The 20085-nt window shown below is 36.8% G+C and overlaps 1 protein-coding gene across 1 annotated transcript in view; it reads left to right on the top strand.

Moving 5' to 3' along the window:
- PON3 (paraoxonase 3) overlaps positions 1-16657 on the top strand; it is a 40212-nt gene extending 23555 nt beyond the window's left edge. Inside the window, exons 5-9 of the mRNA XM_049784829.1 lie at positions 4475-4601; positions 9276-9473; positions 10939-11020; positions 11470-11598; positions 16428-16657. Of these exons, the coding sequence (XP_049640786.1) occupies positions 4475-4601; positions 9276-9473; positions 10939-11020; positions 11470-11598; positions 16428-16586 (695 nt within the window). The 3' untranslated portion in view covers positions 16587-16657. The remainder of the gene's footprint in view (positions 1-4474; positions 4602-9275; positions 9474-10938; positions 11021-11469; positions 11599-16427) is intronic.
- The last annotated feature ends 3428 nt before the right edge of the window (positions 16658-20085 follow it).

Below are 20085 nucleotides of genomic sequence, written 5' to 3'. Positions count from 1 at the left end.
CTCGAATATGGTTTTATTAAGCAGATGGAATATTTTTCCAAAATCTTGTTTAGTTGCTTTACTTTCTTAGGCAGTCCCTCTTTGAAAGGTAACTTCACTTGGGTACTGGAAAAATAGTACAGGATGTACTTGTAGAATGTTTTCCTTGCATATTCCTGACCTGGGTTTGATCTTCTGCACCCTACATAGTCCCCCAAACACCATCAGGAGTAATTTCTGTGTATAAAATCAAAATATCCCTTGGGTATCTTTCAATGTGACCCCAAAACAAAGCCAAAAAGATAATTTCACCCAACAATCTGTCATTGTTTTGTAGTTTAAAAAGTATTTTTTTAAAAAAAGTATTTTTAATGTAATGTATTTATTTCCCATAATAAAATGGTCTAAACTTGACACTATCTCTACTTCATTTGATCTATTCATTAAAACATTCTGTTTAGGGGTCAGAGAGATAGCATGGAGGTAAGGCATTTGCCTTGCATGCAGGTCAGTGGTTCAAATTCTGACATCCCATACGGTTCCCCCGAACCTGCCAGGAGCGATTTCTGAGCAAAGAGCCAGGAGTGACCCCTGGGCACTGCCGGGTGTGACCCAAAAACTAAACCAAACCAAACCAAACAAAACATTCTGTTTAATTTGCACTTGAAATATCTCTCTACTTCTCTTCATTCACACTGCCACCATCTAACTCTAAGCTTTAACATATTTCCCTGGATTGTCTGGTGCCTCTGACTGATACCTTCACTCTTTCTTTCTTTTTTTTTTTTTGGCGGGGGGGTGGGGGACGGGAATTGGGCCACACCTGGCAGTGCTCAGGTGCTGAGCACTGACTGCTGCTCAGAAATCACTCATGGAGGGCTTGAGGAGTCATATGGGATTCTGGGGAATTGAACCTGGGTCAGCGCCTGCAAGGCAAATACCCTCTCAGCACCTGCACGTTCACTTTTACTTGATCCTTTTGTGGGGGCCGGAGAGATAACATTCAAGGGTGTTTGCCTTGAATGCTGAAGGTCTGTGGTTCGAATCCCAGCATTCCATATGGTCCCCCGAGCCTGCCAGGAGCGACTTCTGAGCGTAGAGTCAGGAGTAACCCCTGAGCGCTGCTTGGTGTGACCCAAAAACAAAAACAAACAAACAAAAAAAAACTTTTAATGCTTTTGTTTTTTGGGGGGCCACATCAGGTGACAGTTAGGGGTTACTCCTGTTACTCCTGGCTCTACGCTCAGAAATCGCTCCTGGCAGGCTCAGGGGACCATATGGGACGCCCGGGGATAAACCAGTCTGTCCTAGGTCAGCCCCGTGCAAGGCAAATGCCCTACTACTGTGCCAGGCTCCGGTCACTATTTAATCTATTTTTTATAAACAAGAGTTATTTTTTGTGTGTGTGCAAAACTGATTATATTATTTCACTCACTATGAAAACTCTTTGGTTTATTGTCATTAGTCTGAAATTAAACCCCAAACCCTCAGAAGGGTTTGGCTTCTGAATCACTACCATTTACATTCTGATATCTGGGCACACACAATATGGTCTCACTGATACCACATTTCTTTTTGACTCTGAATCAGTTACATTCTTTGACCTTGGTATATGTAGGATCTTCTTTCTGGACTATTCTTTCATCACTCCTGGTTATCTTCCTTATTATTCGAATCTTAGTTTAATGTTGCCTTTAAGATTATTATTATTATTGTTAGACAACTTGGTTTGAATATTGTTAAAATTGTATTACAAAGTATTACAAAGTTACTGCACGGCAAATTTGTAGAGAAGTCTTTCTGCCATTTTGTTCTGAATAGTTATATTTCTTCAGAAAGTACTTAGTGTAAGATGCTTACAATTGTTTCTTTTGATATTAGTACAATAGCAATGAATGTTGTTTATTAATGTTTAAGTTTTTAAGTTTTAAAACTTTATATAAAAGATGCCAGGCTTCTTTTCCTTTCACTATGTTGCTAGGTAAGGACTACCTTCTTGAGATCCAAACTTAATTGCTACTCTTCAAGTGGATGCAAGTCTATAAAGGTTTCTTTTCACTTCACCTTACTTTCTTCCTATCTTCATCTCTAGAATAAAAGCAACATAAATCACTTGTCTATTGCAGGGCTCTCAGAGTCTAAGATAGTATTTTCCTCATAGAAGATGTTTTATGCAAAAAAAAATTAAAAAAGGGGGCGAGAGATAGAATAGCGGTAGGGCGTTTGCCTTGCACACAGTAGACCCAGAACGAACAGTGGTTTGAATCCAGGCATCCCATATGGTCCCCCATGCCTGTCAGGAGCGATTTCTGAGCGCAGAGCCTGGAGTAACCCCTGAGCACTGCCAGGTGTGATCCCAAAATTAAAATAAATATATGTATTGAAGATTAAAGATATGTATTAAATGAATAAACTAATAAACCATATGACACAGGCAGGAAATTTATTAACTCTCAATTTTATAAATGAAGAAATTGAATTTGAGAAATACAGTTAAGTGGTCTTCACTTCCAACATTAGTAAATGGTACTTCCAAAGCTAGTACTCAGGAGATCAGGCTTCTAGTCATATGTTCTTTACTCAGGTAATATTAAGGATTTAAATTCTATTAAAATAACTCAGTAAACTTGACTTTTTTTTTTTTTTTGCTTAACATATAAGGGGATCTGCAATGCTTCCTTGGAGAAGAAATATTGAGTGATCAGATTAAACTGGAGCTATTTAATTGCAGTTTAGAGGTTGGATAAAATATGTTTGCTTTGTTTTTGAAAGAGAACCAGTTTACAGGTTATATTTCAGCTTTCAGAAACTGAATATATTATCATGGATTACTTTTGTTTTTTTTTAACTATTCCCCTTAATTTACACATCCACTGTGAAATCATTTTAAGAGGAAGTTCATTTAATAATTATTGATTTAAATTTATTTAATTATGCACATCCAATTTATTTATTTAATTAGTTTAATCAATAAATGGATTTTAGTTAATTAAATATATTTAATGATATACATCTATGAAAATAGATAATTAAACTTACAATGCTTGCTATACCATGTTTTTCAAAATTATTTCTTTCATTATAGTGCAGGTAATGTGATTGCAACAGTATAAAATTTACAATATTTATGTAGGAAGGTTGTTCCTCAACCCTTCACTCACCACCACCAAAGTGTCCAAGACCCTCCACCATCACCTCCTTCTAGGCTACCACTTCACTTTTGCCACCTACTACTCAACACCCCCTACCCTACCTTCTACTCTGAGTTTTATAATCTAAAGTCTTATGTTTGTAATTTTTGAAAGTATTTTATTTTTTTGGTTTTTCGGGCCACACCCATTTGATGCTCAGGAGTTACTCCTGGCTAAGCTCTCAGAAATTGCTCCTGGCTTGGGGGGACCATATGGGATGCTGGGGGATCGAACCGTGGTCCTTCCTTGGCTAGCACTTGCAAGGCAGACACCTTACCTCTAGCACCACCTCGCCTGCCCCAAAAGTATTTCATTTTTAAGGAACATGGAAATAGAGATTAATTCATTAGAGGACAAAAGCATTCTTACTATAGATAATTTATATGAAAGATTAGGTTCAATAGACACCTACACAAATAAATAGTCAGAGAAAGCACATATATTGCTTATTCCATGTCCAGCAAGCATGTCTGCACAAACAGCAGTGTGAAGGCTAAAATTCAATCTCGGTTACTCTTTCAGGCCATGTGGCCTGAACAGAGCTTAATCAGACCAAAATACGAATATCTGTGAAGAACTAACTACCATTATTGGAGTGAGACAAAATGTCTGTGTTCCCAGAGCCTTCAAGCCTAATAATCTCCACAACTCATGGTTATGGCTCATTTCACTCTGTACTTAAAAAACATGTCAAGATACATATTCTAAGGAAGATACAAATCTGCAGAGATATATAAGTGTTAATATGGTTGCCCATGGTGGTCCTTCAACAGGGTGCAACAAGTGGGTGCAAACAAAGTTTTGCTGAAAGTGTATTCCTTTAATATTTGCCTACATTGCAAGATAAGAGCTCTTGAAAAAGTCATCTAGCTAAGTTTGCCATAGCAATATGTAATAAATCTAGTGGCATGACAAATGAAAGAGTAATGGACTAACCGATTCTGAGTATTAACAAACCTCAGGAATGTTCATCTATTTGTTTTCATATTAACACTTACATATCTCTGCAGATTTGTATCTTCCTGGTAGGAAGGGTATGCAAGCCAGTGAGAGTGAAATTTATTGCCTGTGCTTGGATCTACTAGTTGGTTGGTAATAGTGAAATTGCTAACATCTATCTTCTGAAATTTCTTTTCTTCAATAAAATGAAAACATTGCTATTTGTTTGATTTGCCTATAAGGTGTGGTGATCAAATAAAAAATAAGTAAGAACAATCCTTTAAAGTGACTAAGTTCTATGTCGAGTTTAAGAATAGTAGTAAAAGAAACAAACTTGTAATTTATGATCCTTACCCCCCCTTTAGACCATACTGTGTATCTTTATGTTGTGAATCATCCTCACATGACATCCACTGTGGAAATATTTAAATTTGAGGAACAACAACATTCTATCACACATCTAAAGACCATAAAACACGAACTTCTCCAAAGGTATGAATTAAGGTATTTTGTGTTTCTATTTATTCACACCTCAAGTGTGTACTTTTGATTTTGGTTCATTAAACTTTTTAAAACTTTTGTTTCGTAGCATTTTATCCCCTACATCTTTCTAAACTTCACATGGTGACATTACCTAGCACCTCACCAGAAATTGCTGTAATAAGTATTGAATATTCTTATATCCTTCAACCTATACAAAGCATTTTAATCCTATAAAGGTTCTCAATTTGATTCTCAGCTCTAATCCCATCCATTTTACCACAGTAACTTAATACCTCTTTCAACATCAACATCCTAGTTGCCTTGGTAGTTTTTATTTTGAAAACCACACCCACTGGATGTAACAACCAACCTCATAATTAGCTGTTCCTTTGTTTAATCAGAGCTTTAAAGACATTTTAAGGGGCAAAGACATTTTAAAAAGCACCTACACTATTTTAAAATTCCATTTATTAGGCATTACTGTGCCAGACATTGTGCCTAAAAAGTTAATCTCATAACAACTTTTAGTAATTAGCCTAAGTAAATTGAGATTTAATGAAGTCTTGGGTTAAATGTTTGACTATTATGTAATTTGTAAGTGGCAGAGCTGGAGTATAAAGCTAGACCCATATGAATTCAAAGGTGAAGCTTTATATTGCAATTATGAACATCTTTATTATTGTGTAGGGAAAAAGAACTGTTTTAAAAAATAAGCTACCTGTGTTAAGGCTTCAACAGACAAAAAATAATTTGCTTTTTATAAAATGAGACTCGGGGGCTGGAGAGATAGCATGGAGGTAAGGCATTTGCAGAAGGTCGGTGGTTTGAATTTCGGCGTTCCATATAGTCCCCTGTGCCTGCCAGGGGCTATTTCTGAGTGTAGAGCCAAAAGTAACTCCAGGTGTGACCCAAAAACCAAAATGAGAGAGAGAGACAGAGAGAGAGACAGAGAGAGACAGAGAGACAGAGAGAGAGAGAGAGAGAGAGAGAGAGAGAGAGAGAGAGAGAGAGAGAGAGAGAGAGAGAGAGACTCCATAGTTAAAGAGAGATTCCAAAAAAAATAGAACTTATGTTTTTCATGAAACAGACGAATAAGAAAGAAGAAAAAAAGACAAAGAGATTCACCTTCTTTCCTCTTCTCTCTTAACATTACATAAAAATTTCTCCTTAGGGAATTTGGGGTCAACAAAAGCAGAGCAAAGTAGAAAATAAGGAAAATTAAGGTTGTCGAATTCTCCCATGATGCGTTGTGCTAGACTGGAGGCATAGTTGCAACCAGAGTTGCTAGAATGTGACTGAGTATCTATGGACAAGTCTCCTGATCTGTGTCTCAGTTTCCTCAAAAAAAAGGGGGGGATTATTTTCATGGACCTGGGTTAGCTATCTGATGATTGTGAGGACCAGATGCCATAAACCACTTCATGGGAAGAATTTCTCTTACAGTAACCTTGATTAAAAACACAAAATGCAGAATAAGCCTGAAGAAGGCAAAGGGAGATTTTCGGATTGAATTCTTTTCCCCCATAACATATTTAAATGAGAACCGCAGTATCCCATAATGCGACCTTGTTTGGAAATAAGATTTTTTGTGGATGTACATCATTAGAATGAACTCATTAACACCATGGGGCTTTAGTATAATATGACTCGTGTCTTTGTAAGAAGTCACATATGGACAAAATTATGTGAAGATAGAGAGTGATGCTTGGGGATACCAGAAATGAGAAAAGGGTAGATAGAGTTTCCAATAGAAAGATCAGAAGTCGCATGCACCTCTCAACATCTTAGTTTATAGGCATTTAGAACTATGCAACAAGTTTCTCTTGTTTTAGGCACCGAGTTTGTGGTACTCATTTATCAATTTATTTTATTCACACAGGGAAACACTAAATCAAATGCATTGTCTAGTTGGCTACTATTGCTATATAGCTGAAATAATTGGGTTGTTCTCTAGTAAGCAATATAGGCCTTGTTTTAGAGCAAGAGAAAAGTTTAACTAAAAGCTCCAGCTTCCATCTGACTTCCAAAACTTCTAAAATTTCTGTCAAAGGGCATGGCTTCCAGCAAATTTCTGGTTGTGCATGTCTAAGTAAGTCTAGTGATATCCTGTGTTTGGATACCAATGAGGATCCAAGAAGTTCATAATAAATGGGACATCAAGAACTGTTATGCTGCAATTGTGGGTCAAATTCTATGAGGAAGTGGTTAAATAACTTCTAGAACAGGGCAGGTGAAGGTGAAAGAGGACATATCTACATATCTTAGAGGACATACGCACCTTTACTAAGTATTTTATGGGACAGAACAGAGATGGAAACAAAGTATGAGGAAACTTCACCTATGGTGTCAGGGTTTTGAGATAAAGAAATGCTTCAAGATGTAGCTCAACAGCAAAGTACATTCCTAAATGCATGAGAGTTGAGTTTAAACATTGGCTAACACACACACACATACACACACACACACACACACACACACACACAAAACTGACCTTAAGAAAGTCATTATACATCAGAACCTCATATTATCTCCTGAGGTATGAATTTGTTTTTCCTTAAATTTAATCTGAAAATAAAAACTTTTGGAGGTGACACCCAAGTGGTACTCAGGAATCCCTGATTCTTCTTGGACAACTGGGTCACTGGGTCAATCTAAGCTTCCATCGTGTGATACTTTTTAAGCCCTGAAATGCCAAAAATAATTCAGCTCACATTAGAGATGTGCGAGGCACTCCAGAAATACACTCAGTGATGATAAAGTGAGCATGCGGTGCTGGGGCATGAACCCAAGTTGGTGCATACCTAACTGCTATACTATCTCTGGGCCTCTAGCAATACATTATAACACATTTTTAAAGTGATCTATTTTACGAAGTGGAAACTGTTTATTACTTTTTATTGATGATAAGAGTATAAACTTGCCTCATTTTGATGGTACTGAAGGATATAAATTAAAAAGAATAGTGCATAAAACCACCTGTGTTCTGTGGAAATAAGGTCAGGATGAGTTAAGCACTATTCCAGAAAAGAGAATTACTAACATCTTTATATGCTCAATACTACAAATTTTCCTTTTGTCAAAGGACATGTAGGACTCTGAGTCCTACAAGACTCTAGGAGGACTATACTCTATGAGCAGAAATTTTGCTGGGTACTGTGAAAGAGTCAAAGAAGTGTGGTGGACCATAAACTATTAGTCTTATTGAAGTCACACACTTCCCTTTTTAAAAAAAATAATGATATCTTTATTTAAGCACCATGATTACAAACATGTTTATTGTTGGGTTTCAGTTATACAAAAGAACACCCTCTTTCATTAGAGCAACCTTCCCACCACCGATGCCCTCAATCTCCATCCTCTCCCATTCCCTATATTCCTATATTCAAGATAAGCATTCTACTTATCTCACTCACTACCATTGTCATGATAGTTGTTAGTGTTCTCTAACTGAGCTCACCACTCTTTATGGTAAGCTTCATAACTTGGGCCAGTCCTTCCAGCCCTCATCTCTATTGTCTCTGGGTATTATTGACATACCATCTTTTATTTTTATTATTTTTATTTCTTATTATTTTCCACAGATGAGTAAGACTATTCTGTATCTATCTCTCTCTCCTCTGACTTATTTCACTCAGCATAATAGTTTCCATATTCATCTATGTATAAGAAAATTTCATGACTTTTTGATGGCTTCATAGTATTCCATTATGTGTATGTACCACAGTTTCTTTAGCCACTCATCTGTTGTTGGGTTGTTTCCAGATTCTGGCTATTATAAATAGTTCTGAAATGAATATAGGTGTGCAGAAAGTATAGAAGTTTTTGATAAACACACACGTCTCTTTAATTTATTGATTAAAGCAAAGCATATGGCTATGCGTAAAATCAAAGTTATGGACAAGTTTGAAGTTTGATGTAGGAGAAAAAGAACTATAGCTCTACCACTATTTGTAATATCACCCCACATGCCGTATCTCCAATCCCCGGTGAATAAGTCTGAATCAAGGTCATGCATGAAATAAACCAAATTAGGCAGAGGGTGAAACATCAAACCAGTTTGAGGGAAAAACACCTGTAGTCTGGCAGTCTTCTACATAATATGGAAAACCCAACTGCTTGCCTGAACTGCCTTTTTTATTGAGTACAGAGAACACCTCTGGGTGGGGCAGTAAAGACAGATAGCTCAGACTATTTTGAGCCAGTCCCACCCAAATTTACAAGGAAGACAATCTGTTTTGAGGTAATCCAAGTTGTAAGCAAACACACAAAGGAACCCGGGATGATCTTTTAGGTAAAATAATGTGTAACCTAACAACTATTGATAACCATTATTTACAAGTAACAGATAAAAATTTTGAGACTTGTGGGGTCTGGAGAAAAAAAATTGAGACTTGTTTTCATTTGGCAATGACCAAAAATAGACACCAAATATGAATTTTGTAGTTTATTTCTATATTTTTATAATTTTAATGACTTCTGCTTGTAAGAAAGGAAATAACAAATGGCTAAAGGAAAAATAATCAGGATAATTAAAAAACTATGTATTTTCTATGGGACCCTTTAATCCATACAAGTTCATATTTGATCAACATATTCAGGACTTAGAGGTTTACTAATTTTGACAGCAATAAGGTTTGAATATTTCAAGTTTTTTTCTTTCTTTTTCTCTCTCTCACATTTTAGTGTAAATGACATTGTGGTTCTCAAACCAGAACACTTTTATGCAACCAGAGACCACTATTTTACCAACTTCTTGTCAACAATTGAGATGATCTTGGATTTACGGTGGACTTATGTGCTTTACTATAGTCCAAGAGAGGTCAAAGTGGTGGCAAAAGGATTTGGTTCTGCCAATGGTATCACAGTCTCATTAGACAAAAAGTAAGTGCTTTTTGTACTTTTCTCACCCTACTTTCTTGATATTTCGGTGGATCTTTCCTATTAAAACGAATTATTACTTTTTAAGGATTATATACTAAGGATCAAGTATAGCCAAATTTCACACTAAATTTTGGGTGTGGGTTGGGCCACATTCAGTTTAGCTCACCTTTACTCCTGGCTCTGAGGCTCTGAGCTCATACTGGAGGTGCTTGGGGGATTATATGGGATCAACCAGTTCTGCTGTGTGCAAGACAAATATCGTATCCACTGTACTATCACTCTGGCCCTTAGGTGTGTAATTTTAAGCATCCATACATTTTTTTGCAATTCAGATTCCACCACTGAGATGAGGTTGAGTCAAAACTATACGGTCGTTATTCTAAATTATTACATGATTCTAAAATTACACTAAATAAACATTAGAAATGTGTACTGCTTCTAATTCCTTATGAGGTTACAAGGTCTTTAACTTTTTATGCTAAGTTCAGTTGTTTGAAAGTTCTTCTTTTTTGTTTTGTTTTTGTTTGGGGGCTACACTCGGAGGTGCTTAGGGTTACTCCTAGCTATCTACTCAGAAATAGCTCCTGGCAGGCACGGGGGACCATATGGGACACCGGGATTCGAACCAACCACCTTTGGTCCTGGATCGGCTGCTTGCAAAGCAAACACCGCTGAGCTATCTCTTCAGCCCCATGTTTGAAAGTTCTTATCAAAGAGGAAAGTGCAACTTAGATTTATTGTTTTAAAGGTGTGTTTCTGACTTATTCCAGACTTTTCCATGAGGAAAAGGTAATAGACAAAGTATAGCATTATGAGAAAAACTTTTAAGAGAGTTTTAAAATGGAAATATCTTGTTAAAAAGAAAAATACTATGAATATCAATATGTTAATTGGAGATGATAATTTTAGATGATCCCTGTGGGAAAATATTCTAAGTGTTCTTTCTCTATAAAATTGATAGCATGGAGGTAGGGCATTTGCCTTGCATGCAGAGGATGGTGGTTTGAATCCGGCATCCCATATGGTCCCCAAGCCTGCCAGGAGCACTGCCAGGAATGACTCAAAAACAAGAACAAACAAACACAAAAAAGATTGTGACTGAATTTCATGATTATCAGTTTTTTCAAGCACTAGTTCTTAGAAATAATAGTCTTTTGGCTTTATAAGAGGTTCGTTTGACCCCATTCAATTTAAAGAATAAATGAGAAATCCAAGTAATGAAACTGATCCTATATATCACTCAGAAACACCAGTTTTATTACTTTCTAATCTTATCTTATATTCAATGCATATATGAATCAAACAATATTAAAAATACCACTCAGATTTTTTTATTTTTGTGTTTTAAAACAACATTGCCATTGTACTTTGAACTATTGAGAATTTGTTTGTCTCTTCTCCAGGATAGAGGTTGTATTATCTTTTTTTGCTTTTGTTTACAAAACATATTTGTTTTACTTCAAAGGTATATATATGTGGCTGATGTATTGGTTCATAATCTTCACGTATTAAAAAGAAATGAAAATGGGGATTTAACTCAACTAAAGGTAAACATACCTAGTCTTATTTACACACCTTAGTCGTCTTTTATTATTTTATTTTATTTAGTTTTGGGGCCACACCAGGTAAGGCTCAAGGGTTACTCCTGGCTTTGCACTCAGAAATCACTCCTGGCTTGGAGGACCATATGGGACATCAAAGTGTAACCAAGGTTAGTTCTGGGTCAGGCAGCCATATTCAAGACAAATGCCCTACAGCTGTGCTATATCACTCTGGCCAGTCGTTGTCTTTTAGATTAGTTCCCACACTTTATCTAGGAATATGTTTCCTTGAATAAAACAAACAAGACTGTTTTAGAAGAACTTCTTAAAAGTTCCACAAAGATCTTTGGAAATGCAAGATTAGTTCTTGTCTCCAGTGGTCAGAAGGAGAAGATAGAGTAAGGTGAGGGAAGGCAATTAAAACAGTGTTCCTACTATTTTATCTTTGTCCATAGGTAATACACTTGGGTACTTTGGTGGATAATTTAACTGTTGATCCAGACACAGGAGACATTTTGGCAGGATGCCACCCTAATGGCTTGAAGCTGCTGCACTATAATCCTGAGGATCCTCCAGGGTCAGAGGTAAACTTCTATGCTTCTCTTAGCTCTCAGAAAAGAAAAAAAAAAAAAAAGAAAAAGCAAACAAACACAAAACAACTTATAAGGACAATTTGTTGAAAGAACTTGTGAGGACTTAGTGAATCACATTAACTATTTTAGAAATGAATAGGTTTTATGGAAAGAAAATAAAGACACCCCCAACTCTTGAAAGCCATCAAATGTAAGTTCAGGTAACAGTCCTGGAAAATTTTTTCCATTATTGGGAATAATTAGAAAATATGAACATAATTTAGATACAACTCAAAATTTAGGCTCTTAGCAGTTTAGGCTAAAGGGAACACATACAAAAACAGCTTTCACATCATCCAATATGAAAATTCTATAATTTCAAAACAATTTCCTTCCTTCCTTCTTCCTTCCTTCCTTCCTTCCTTCCTTCCTTCCTTCCTTCCTTCCTTCCTTCCTTCCTTCCTTCCTTCCTTCCTTCCTTCCTTCCATATTTTTTTTTCATTTTTTTGGGACACATCAGCTGAGATCAGGACTTATTCCTGACTCTACACTCCTGGCAGGACTTGGGCTATCAAATGGGGTTTTGAGGGTCAAACCAAAGCTACATATAATACATATATACTCTACTCACTATATTCAGACCCTGCATTTTCTATTGGTATACAAGAATATCTAATTTTGATAGGTATTTATGGTTCTAAGAATACCACTTTACAATTACATAACCTATAAAAAGTTTTGTTTATTTTGGAGTCACACCCAGTAGTCCTTATCACTCACATGATGCTCAGGGTACTTGCCAGCACTATAGTCCTTTGGGCTATTTCCCACTAAGTTGTTGAATTTTATTTGGCATTAAATTAAATAACATGTCATTGCATTTTATATGGCATTGAGTTTAAGAATTAAAACAGAGGGCCAGAGAGATAGCATGGAGGTAAGGCATTTGCCTTGCTTTCAGAAGGACAGTGGTTCGAATCCCGGCATCCCATATGATCACCAGAGCCTGCCAGAAGCGATTTCTGAGCGTAGAGCCAGGAGTAATCCCTGAGCGTTGCCAGATGTGACCTAAAAAAATCAAAAAAAAAAAAAAAAAGAATTAAAACACAAAAATTTTAGCACATACTCTTTCAAAGATTTATACATAAAATTCTAGTAGCCATTAAAAACTAAAAGGACTGACATGCATGATTAACATGCAGTAACCCTGAGTTTAATTCCTGCTGTAATGATCACCTAAATATTATTGGGAGTAACCCCTGAGCACTGAACTGGAAGTAATTACTACTAAATCCCCGCAACGCTAGGAGTGGCTCCTAAATCAACCAACCAACCACACAGGTCTTTTAGCATTCATAAGTTGTCAACTTCTGTTCTAATGCTTAGGCTCTGTCAGAAAAGAAAACGTTCCTTATCTTATCTTATCTTAGTTCTATGGGAGGAGGGCAGACAATAAACAATGAATATAAGAAGTGAGTTAATAAAACAACTATGAGGTACTATCTCACGCCACAGAGATTGGAGCACATCACAAAAAATGAGAACAATCAATGCTGGCGGGGATGTGGAGAGGAAGGAACTCTTATTAACTGCTGGTGGGAATGCCATCTAGTCCAATCTTTATGGAAAGTGATATGGAGATTCCTCCAAAAATTGGAAATTGAGCTCCCATATGATCCAGCTATACCACTCCTAGGGATATACCTTAGGAACACAAAAATACAATATAAAATTCCTTCCTCACACCTATATTCATCGCAGTACTATTTACAATAGCCAGACTCTAGAAACAACCAAGATGCCCTTCAACATATGAGTGGCTAAAGAAACTGTGGTACATACACACAATGGAATATTATGCAGCCATCAGGAGAGAGGAAGTCATGAAATTTTCCTATACATGGATGGACATGGAATGTATTATGCTGAGTGAAATAAGTCAGAGGGAGAGAGATGAAAGTGGAATAATCTCACTCATCTATGGGTTTTAAGAAAAATAGAAGACATTCTTGCAATAATTCTCAGAGACAAAAGAGAGGAAGACTGGTAGGTCTAGCTCACAGCATGAAACTCACCACAAAGAGTAATGAGTGCAGTTAGAGAAATAACTACATTGAGAACTATCATAACAATGTGAATGAATGAGAGAAGTAGAAAGCCTATCTAGAGTACAGGCTAGGGTGGGGTGGGGAGGAGGGAGATTTGGGACATTGGTGATGGGAATGTTGCACTGGTGAAGGAAGGGGAGTGTTCTTTACATGACTGTAACCCAACTACAATCATGTTTATAATCAAGATTCTTAAATAAATATATTAATTAAAAAAAGAAGTGAGTTAATAAAAATCAGAATAGGCTACCTTGAGAAGATAAGACATAAAGATAATTAAAAATCACTTGAGACAGACTTTAAGAACTGATCTATAGAATGGAGCTGATAAGGACAATGGGGCATGAGGAGTGGAGTGGTAATGCTGAGCTGTAGGGGAGATTAGATCCTGAGACAATGGTGCAGGGACTTAAGGTAGAGGATCTGGTGTTTGAATGTACTATGAATAAAACCCTACCACCAACATTATTGTAAAATTATAAATCATAATGGCTAGAACAAAAAGAAAAATAAGGGGCCAGAGAGATAGCATGGAGGTAAAAACGTTTGTCTTGCATGCAGAAAGTCACTGGTTCGAATCCCTGAATCCCACATGGTCCCCCGAGCCTGCCAGGAACTATTTCTGAGCTTAGAGCCAAGAGTAACCCCTGACCGCTGCCAAGTGTACCCCCCCCCCAAAAAAAAAGAAAAAGAAAAGAAAAGAAAAAGAAAATCCCATTTGAATCTAGGTATGTTAGCTAAGAAATTGACATTCAAAGCCAACTCTGGAAGTTGATCCAATGAGTAAAGTAGGAAATATTGTTATTTTCGCCTCCTGTGTTTCTTTTCTTCAGTTAACTAAATTAAAACTGTTCACTCATTAGCAAGCTGGTCAGTCCTTTTTAAACAAACAAGCAGACAGAAAAAACAACCCACTGTTCTCTCATTAGCAAGCTGGTCAGCCCTTCTTAAACAAACAAGCAGACAGGGGAAAAAAAACCCCGCCAAAAATAGAAAAAGAAATAAAAATTTAGTTTGAGCCTAGAGCCTGAAAACCTGTTATCCTTAGTTAGCAGACAATTCTTTCCTCAGGTATGTGATCTACCCAAAGTCATACATAGAAATTATTTCTACTTTTACTTTAAGAGAATAAAAGTACATACCACAAGATGGTTTGATAATAATTTAAAAACTTCTTTCTATCTATATTTTCAAGTTTATTATTATCATTATCATCATAATCATCATTATTAGCTGGGGGACACAGTGGTGTTAAAGGATTGTTGCTAGTTCTGTACTCATGGATCACTAGTGGTAGGTTATGGAGGACCATTTGAGATACTGGGTATTGATCCTAGGTTGGTTGTGTACAAAGCCAATGCCATTCCTACAGTATGTTGTCTCTAGTTCCTCTAATTTTAAGTTTAATTTTAGGGTTTCTTTCTTTTTTTGTGTGTGGGGAGGTATATCCAGCCGCTTTCAGGGCCTACTCTTGACTCTGTGCTCAGAAATCACTCCTGGCAGGCTCAGGTGACCATATGGGATGCTGGGTAGTGAATTCTGGTTGGTACTGGGTAGGGCATGTGCAAAGCAAATGCCCTACCGACTGTGCTATCACTCCAGCCCCTAGGGTTTCTTCCTTTGTGATCACTGACAACTTTTACTTCTAGTTGAGGGTAATATCTTTCTTTTTGAAAAAAATAAATAAGATCCAGGCTTGATTATTTTTGTAAAACAAATCTGAGAAATTATGGAACCTTACTTAAGATTTAAAACAACAAATAATATTTTAAAAAATACTCGTCTAAACTCTAATAAGAGATGTCAGTATAAATTCATGACTCAGGATTTCTTAACTGGTTTTCTTTCATTCCTTTCCTGTTCTGTTTTGAATAAACTTCATCTTGGCTGTTTGGAAACCTGAGTGTTTATATATATATGTACTGATATGTACTGTCTAGCAAAGTAAAGTTTACTAATCCTGGGAGATCAGAAACAGACAATACTAGACAGTGAAGTGTCCTATAGATTTCCAAAGTACACATTGTGTTTGCTTCCTGGCCACTTTGTTAATATGAAGGAGCAGGACTGTGTAGGGGGAAAGGCTCCCATTGCTAAAACTGCCATTTTATTGGTCACCAATTAGGATTAGTTGAATAATAGAGCATTGTTTAATAATTTGTTTTGTTTTTTGTTTTTTGTTTTTTGGTCACACTCATCAATGCTTAGGATTTACTCCTGGCTCTGTGCTCAGGTATCACATCTGACAGGGCTTTGGGTTCCTTATTTGGTTCCAGGGATAGAATTTGGGTTGGAGACATCTAAGAAAAGCACCCTACCTGCTGTACTATCTTTCTAGCCCTCATTTCTTCTTTTGTCTCCCCCACATACAATAAATAAGCATAGGCTAAGGTAAGACCATTCCCACAGAGAGAGAAATATCTTTGTTCATTAATTAGCTGAACACATTCACTTATCCACACCTTCTTTTAGCGGCAATGTCTGAAGTGGCAAAACTGTATAAACCATCTATTGAGGAATTCGACTGGCATCAGATAATGAATCCACATGATTCCATAGCTACCATTAAGGCAATACTAATTTTGTCAGAAGATTTAACATTTTTGAAGCTAGAAAATAAACAAATTTTAACCTTAGGATTTCTGAGAAATGTTATTAAGGTTTTTGGGAAGGGGTGGTTATTGGCAATTGTTTGGTTATAGAGTCTAGTAATGAATGATCTTCTCTCTCCAGGTACTTCGCATCCAAAATGTTTTGTCTGAGCATCCCCGTATCAGTACTGTGTATTCTAACAATGGTTCTGTGCTTCAGGGCAGCACGGTGGCTTCTGTGTACCATAAGAAACTTCTCATAGGCACTGTATTTCACAAAACTCTGTACTGTGAGCTGTAGATATTATCCAGATATTCTTTAAAAAAAATCTACATTTTGATGCAAGTAAATCCTTAATTTTATATGTGTAATTGTAAGTAATAACTATATAAGAAATAAATAGATAACAAATAAATAACAAATACCAACAACAATGTGTATGATTTTTTTAATGGATTAAAGAAGTGAGAAGCTACATAAAAGTTAACAAATTCTAAGTCAAGCTTTTAACTGTCTGACAAGAAATCTGGCCTCTCTTTTTTGATTTCTAGAACCACCAATATTCTTCCTATAATAAGATATATGAACTATAGACAAATGTGGTGTTAAAATCACCTAAGATTCCTTAGTAAATGTGCCCAAATCACTTCTGACTACTGTGATTGCTTGAGCCTTATGAAATGCAGACCAGGAGAAAAGACTGTTGAAAACGTTTTTCAGTTCCCTTTGCTTCTCTCCAGCTATGCAAGGCACAAACAAGCAAGTGCTCTGCCCATGGATGAAAACAAAACTTGTCACCATGAGTATTACTCTTGCATTCACTCCTGGACACCGGGAAATCAGTTACTGGAAAATATGGCAGAGATAAGCCTCATTGACTATTTTTGAGTGAAAGAGGGGCTATTCTGTTCATTTACACAAGATTTTGGAGTAATAGCTGAAACTAAAGCTGAGTCTGAACCATAAGATGGGAACTCTCTTCTGGTAATTTTATAAAGAAAACATTCAGAAATGCCTCATAGATGTGACCCTAGTGCAGTGGTCGGCAACCTGCAGCTTGCGAGCCACATGTGGCTCTTTACACTTTGAATTTGGCTCTTCTGTGTGCCAGTCGGCTGCTCCAGGAGTCAGAACTCTGCTCCTAGCCTCGGTGCCCTGTGTGCAGCCCCGGGCGCTGGCTCCAAGAATGTAAGATGATACCCAGTATCAACCCCAAACAAAGGTGTTCCCCCAACGTCATCCTTTCTTAAACCTCTTCCTTTGATATGTAAAAGCCCACTGAATATGTATGTACTTTTGTCTCTCTCTCTTGACCTGAAGCCTCCTGGTATTGGGAATTGGTTTTAATAAAGAAAGAGGTGTTCTAGCTTTTTGGGCTCGAGGTAGAGAGTACAAGGTAAAAGGCCATGAACTTCATGATCATCCTTTCCTGGCCAGCTTGGTTTATGATTTCCTTCCTGTTACCCTGCTTCTTCAGACTAGGTTGGGTGGGGTTTAGAAATGCAGTGCTTGGAGTGATCTTAAAACACATATTTTATTTTGCACAAGAGTGGGCATCTTCCATGAAGGGATCCTCAACCCAGAGTTTTCTTTTCCATGGATTCTCATGTTCAGAGTACTCATGATTAAAGTTGTGAGCTAATGCCCTTAAATGCTGTTTTTCATATTGATTATGACTTTCTGCATAATATAAGTACTAATCAGAAATTTTTTGCAAGAATGGAAACATTTCAATATCTCCTTTTCAGACACAGCTATCCCAGAATCAGATTCTTTTTTGAACGCATCTATCTTATGTCTCACTGTAAAAACTACTTGTGAAACTCCCCTGCAGAGAAATATTAATTCATAGAGAAAATGAACAATGTCTGCCAAATACACAAGCTTAGCTACCCATTTCTTGTCCAACTGGGGCTGCACAAAGTCAAGCGTTCTGCTCTCACAGAAACTGCACTACTTCTTCCCTCTTGCCAACAAGGCGAGAGAGCACCTTCACCTGAACAGCCACTTCACTTCTTCATGGATAAGATTCTAGTAGTGGGCATCCATACTCTCACCCAAGGTGGTGAATAACCTGGATTTGATCACAATTGTGAATTTCACAAATTATCTTTACTGTGTCATCTGTCACAGAATTTAGTTCAGCAGACAGTTCTTTTGAATCATACAATGAGTGGATACACTGTACGGGTGTGCAACTTCTGTTTCCTGTGACTACAAAAAAACACTGAGCCATGCACAGTGCATCATCTGTACATACATCAACATATCAGATTATTATTCTGAGTGAAATGAGTCAGAAGGAGGGGTGTAGACACAGAATAATCATTTGTGGCATATAAGACTAATAAATGGCAATTTGGTGATAATATCTAGAAAAAATAGGGATGTGGGACAGGAGGACTAGTCCATGATAGGAAGCTTGCCATAAGAAGTGGTGAATTCAGTTAGAATAGAGAAAGGTACATTATGACATTGACAGTTGGAATAGATCACTCTGGACAAGAACTGAATGCTAAAAATGGATAAGTGACATGCATGGTACCCTTTAATTAACAATATTGCAAACCACGGTGTCATAAAGGAAATTTCCAAACCTCAGTGTCATAAAGGAAAAGAGAGATAGAGAGAAAAAGCAAAATGCCTTTCCCTGACGTAGGCAGAGGAGGTTGAAGGGGAAGGAAACAAGGGACATTGGTGGTGGGGAAAGCGCACTGGTGAAGGGTGGTGTACAGTCTATGATTGAAACTCAAGTAAGAATAATTTTATAACAAATATGCTTAAATAAAAATTATTTTAAAAATGTTTCAGGCACTCTATCATAATTCCTTTATGATATATCATATGCCTTTAACAAAGTGCTATTTTTAGTGTGTGAATTTTAGTTTGGTTTCCTGCAGCACACACAAAAGCAGTGGTCCTCAAACTATGGCCTGCAGGCCACATATTATATTTTTATCTGTTTTGTTTCTTCATTGCAAAATAAGATATATGCAGTGTGCATAAGAATTCGTTCATAAGTTTTGTTTTTACTATAGTCAGACCCTCCAATGGTCTGAGGGACAGTGAACTGGCCCCCTGTTTAAAAAGTTTGAGGACCCCTGCAAAGTGTCAATAGATTTTTTTTTCCTTTCAGTGAAATCACTACTTTTCTCTGGAACACTGTCCTTGCTTTTAAAGATTGTTAAAAGGTTTTTCTCTTTTACCTGTTTCATCTCCATATTGTAGGGTTTCAAATTTTCAGCACATTTTGGTTATCAAGAGGAAACGTTTTGAAACGTTTTGCTTTCTTATTATCAAAAATCAAAGCATTTTTCCTCAAGAAGAGTGTGCACTATCCAGAATTAACAAATGATCAGTGGATTCAAAAACTGTATTTCATGGTGGATGTTAATTCACATATAAATCAGCTTAATCATAAACTACAGGGGAAAGGAAACACAATTTTTTCAATGTTAGAAGTTATTTCGTTTGAGAACAAATGATCTGTTTTTGCTCAAGATTTTGACAAAGAAACTTTGATTCACCTTCCAAGCCTGTTGAAACATCGCCAAGAAAATAATTTTGATATTGACATTACCTATTTTAAAACAGCACTTTTAAATATGAGGGAAGCTTTTCTCAAGAGGTTTCAGGATTTCAGAAACAGCAAAGCAACGTTGGCCTTCATTAAAAAACCTCTGGGTGCCACTGTAACGGAGTTAAATTTTTCTCCCTTTAATATCGACATTGGCAACTTTGAAATGCAATTTCTGGATTTAAAAAACAAATAACTGTGGAGCTCAAAATTTGAATGTCT

This window comes from Suncus etruscus, chromosome 1 (assembly GCF_024139225.1).
Source record: "Suncus etruscus isolate mSunEtr1 chromosome 1, mSunEtr1.pri.cur, whole genome shotgun sequence".
NCBI classification, from domain to species: Eukaryota; Metazoa; Chordata; class Mammalia; order Eulipotyphla; family Soricidae; genus Suncus; species Suncus etruscus.
This window is presented reverse-complemented; position numbering and strand designations above follow the sequence as displayed.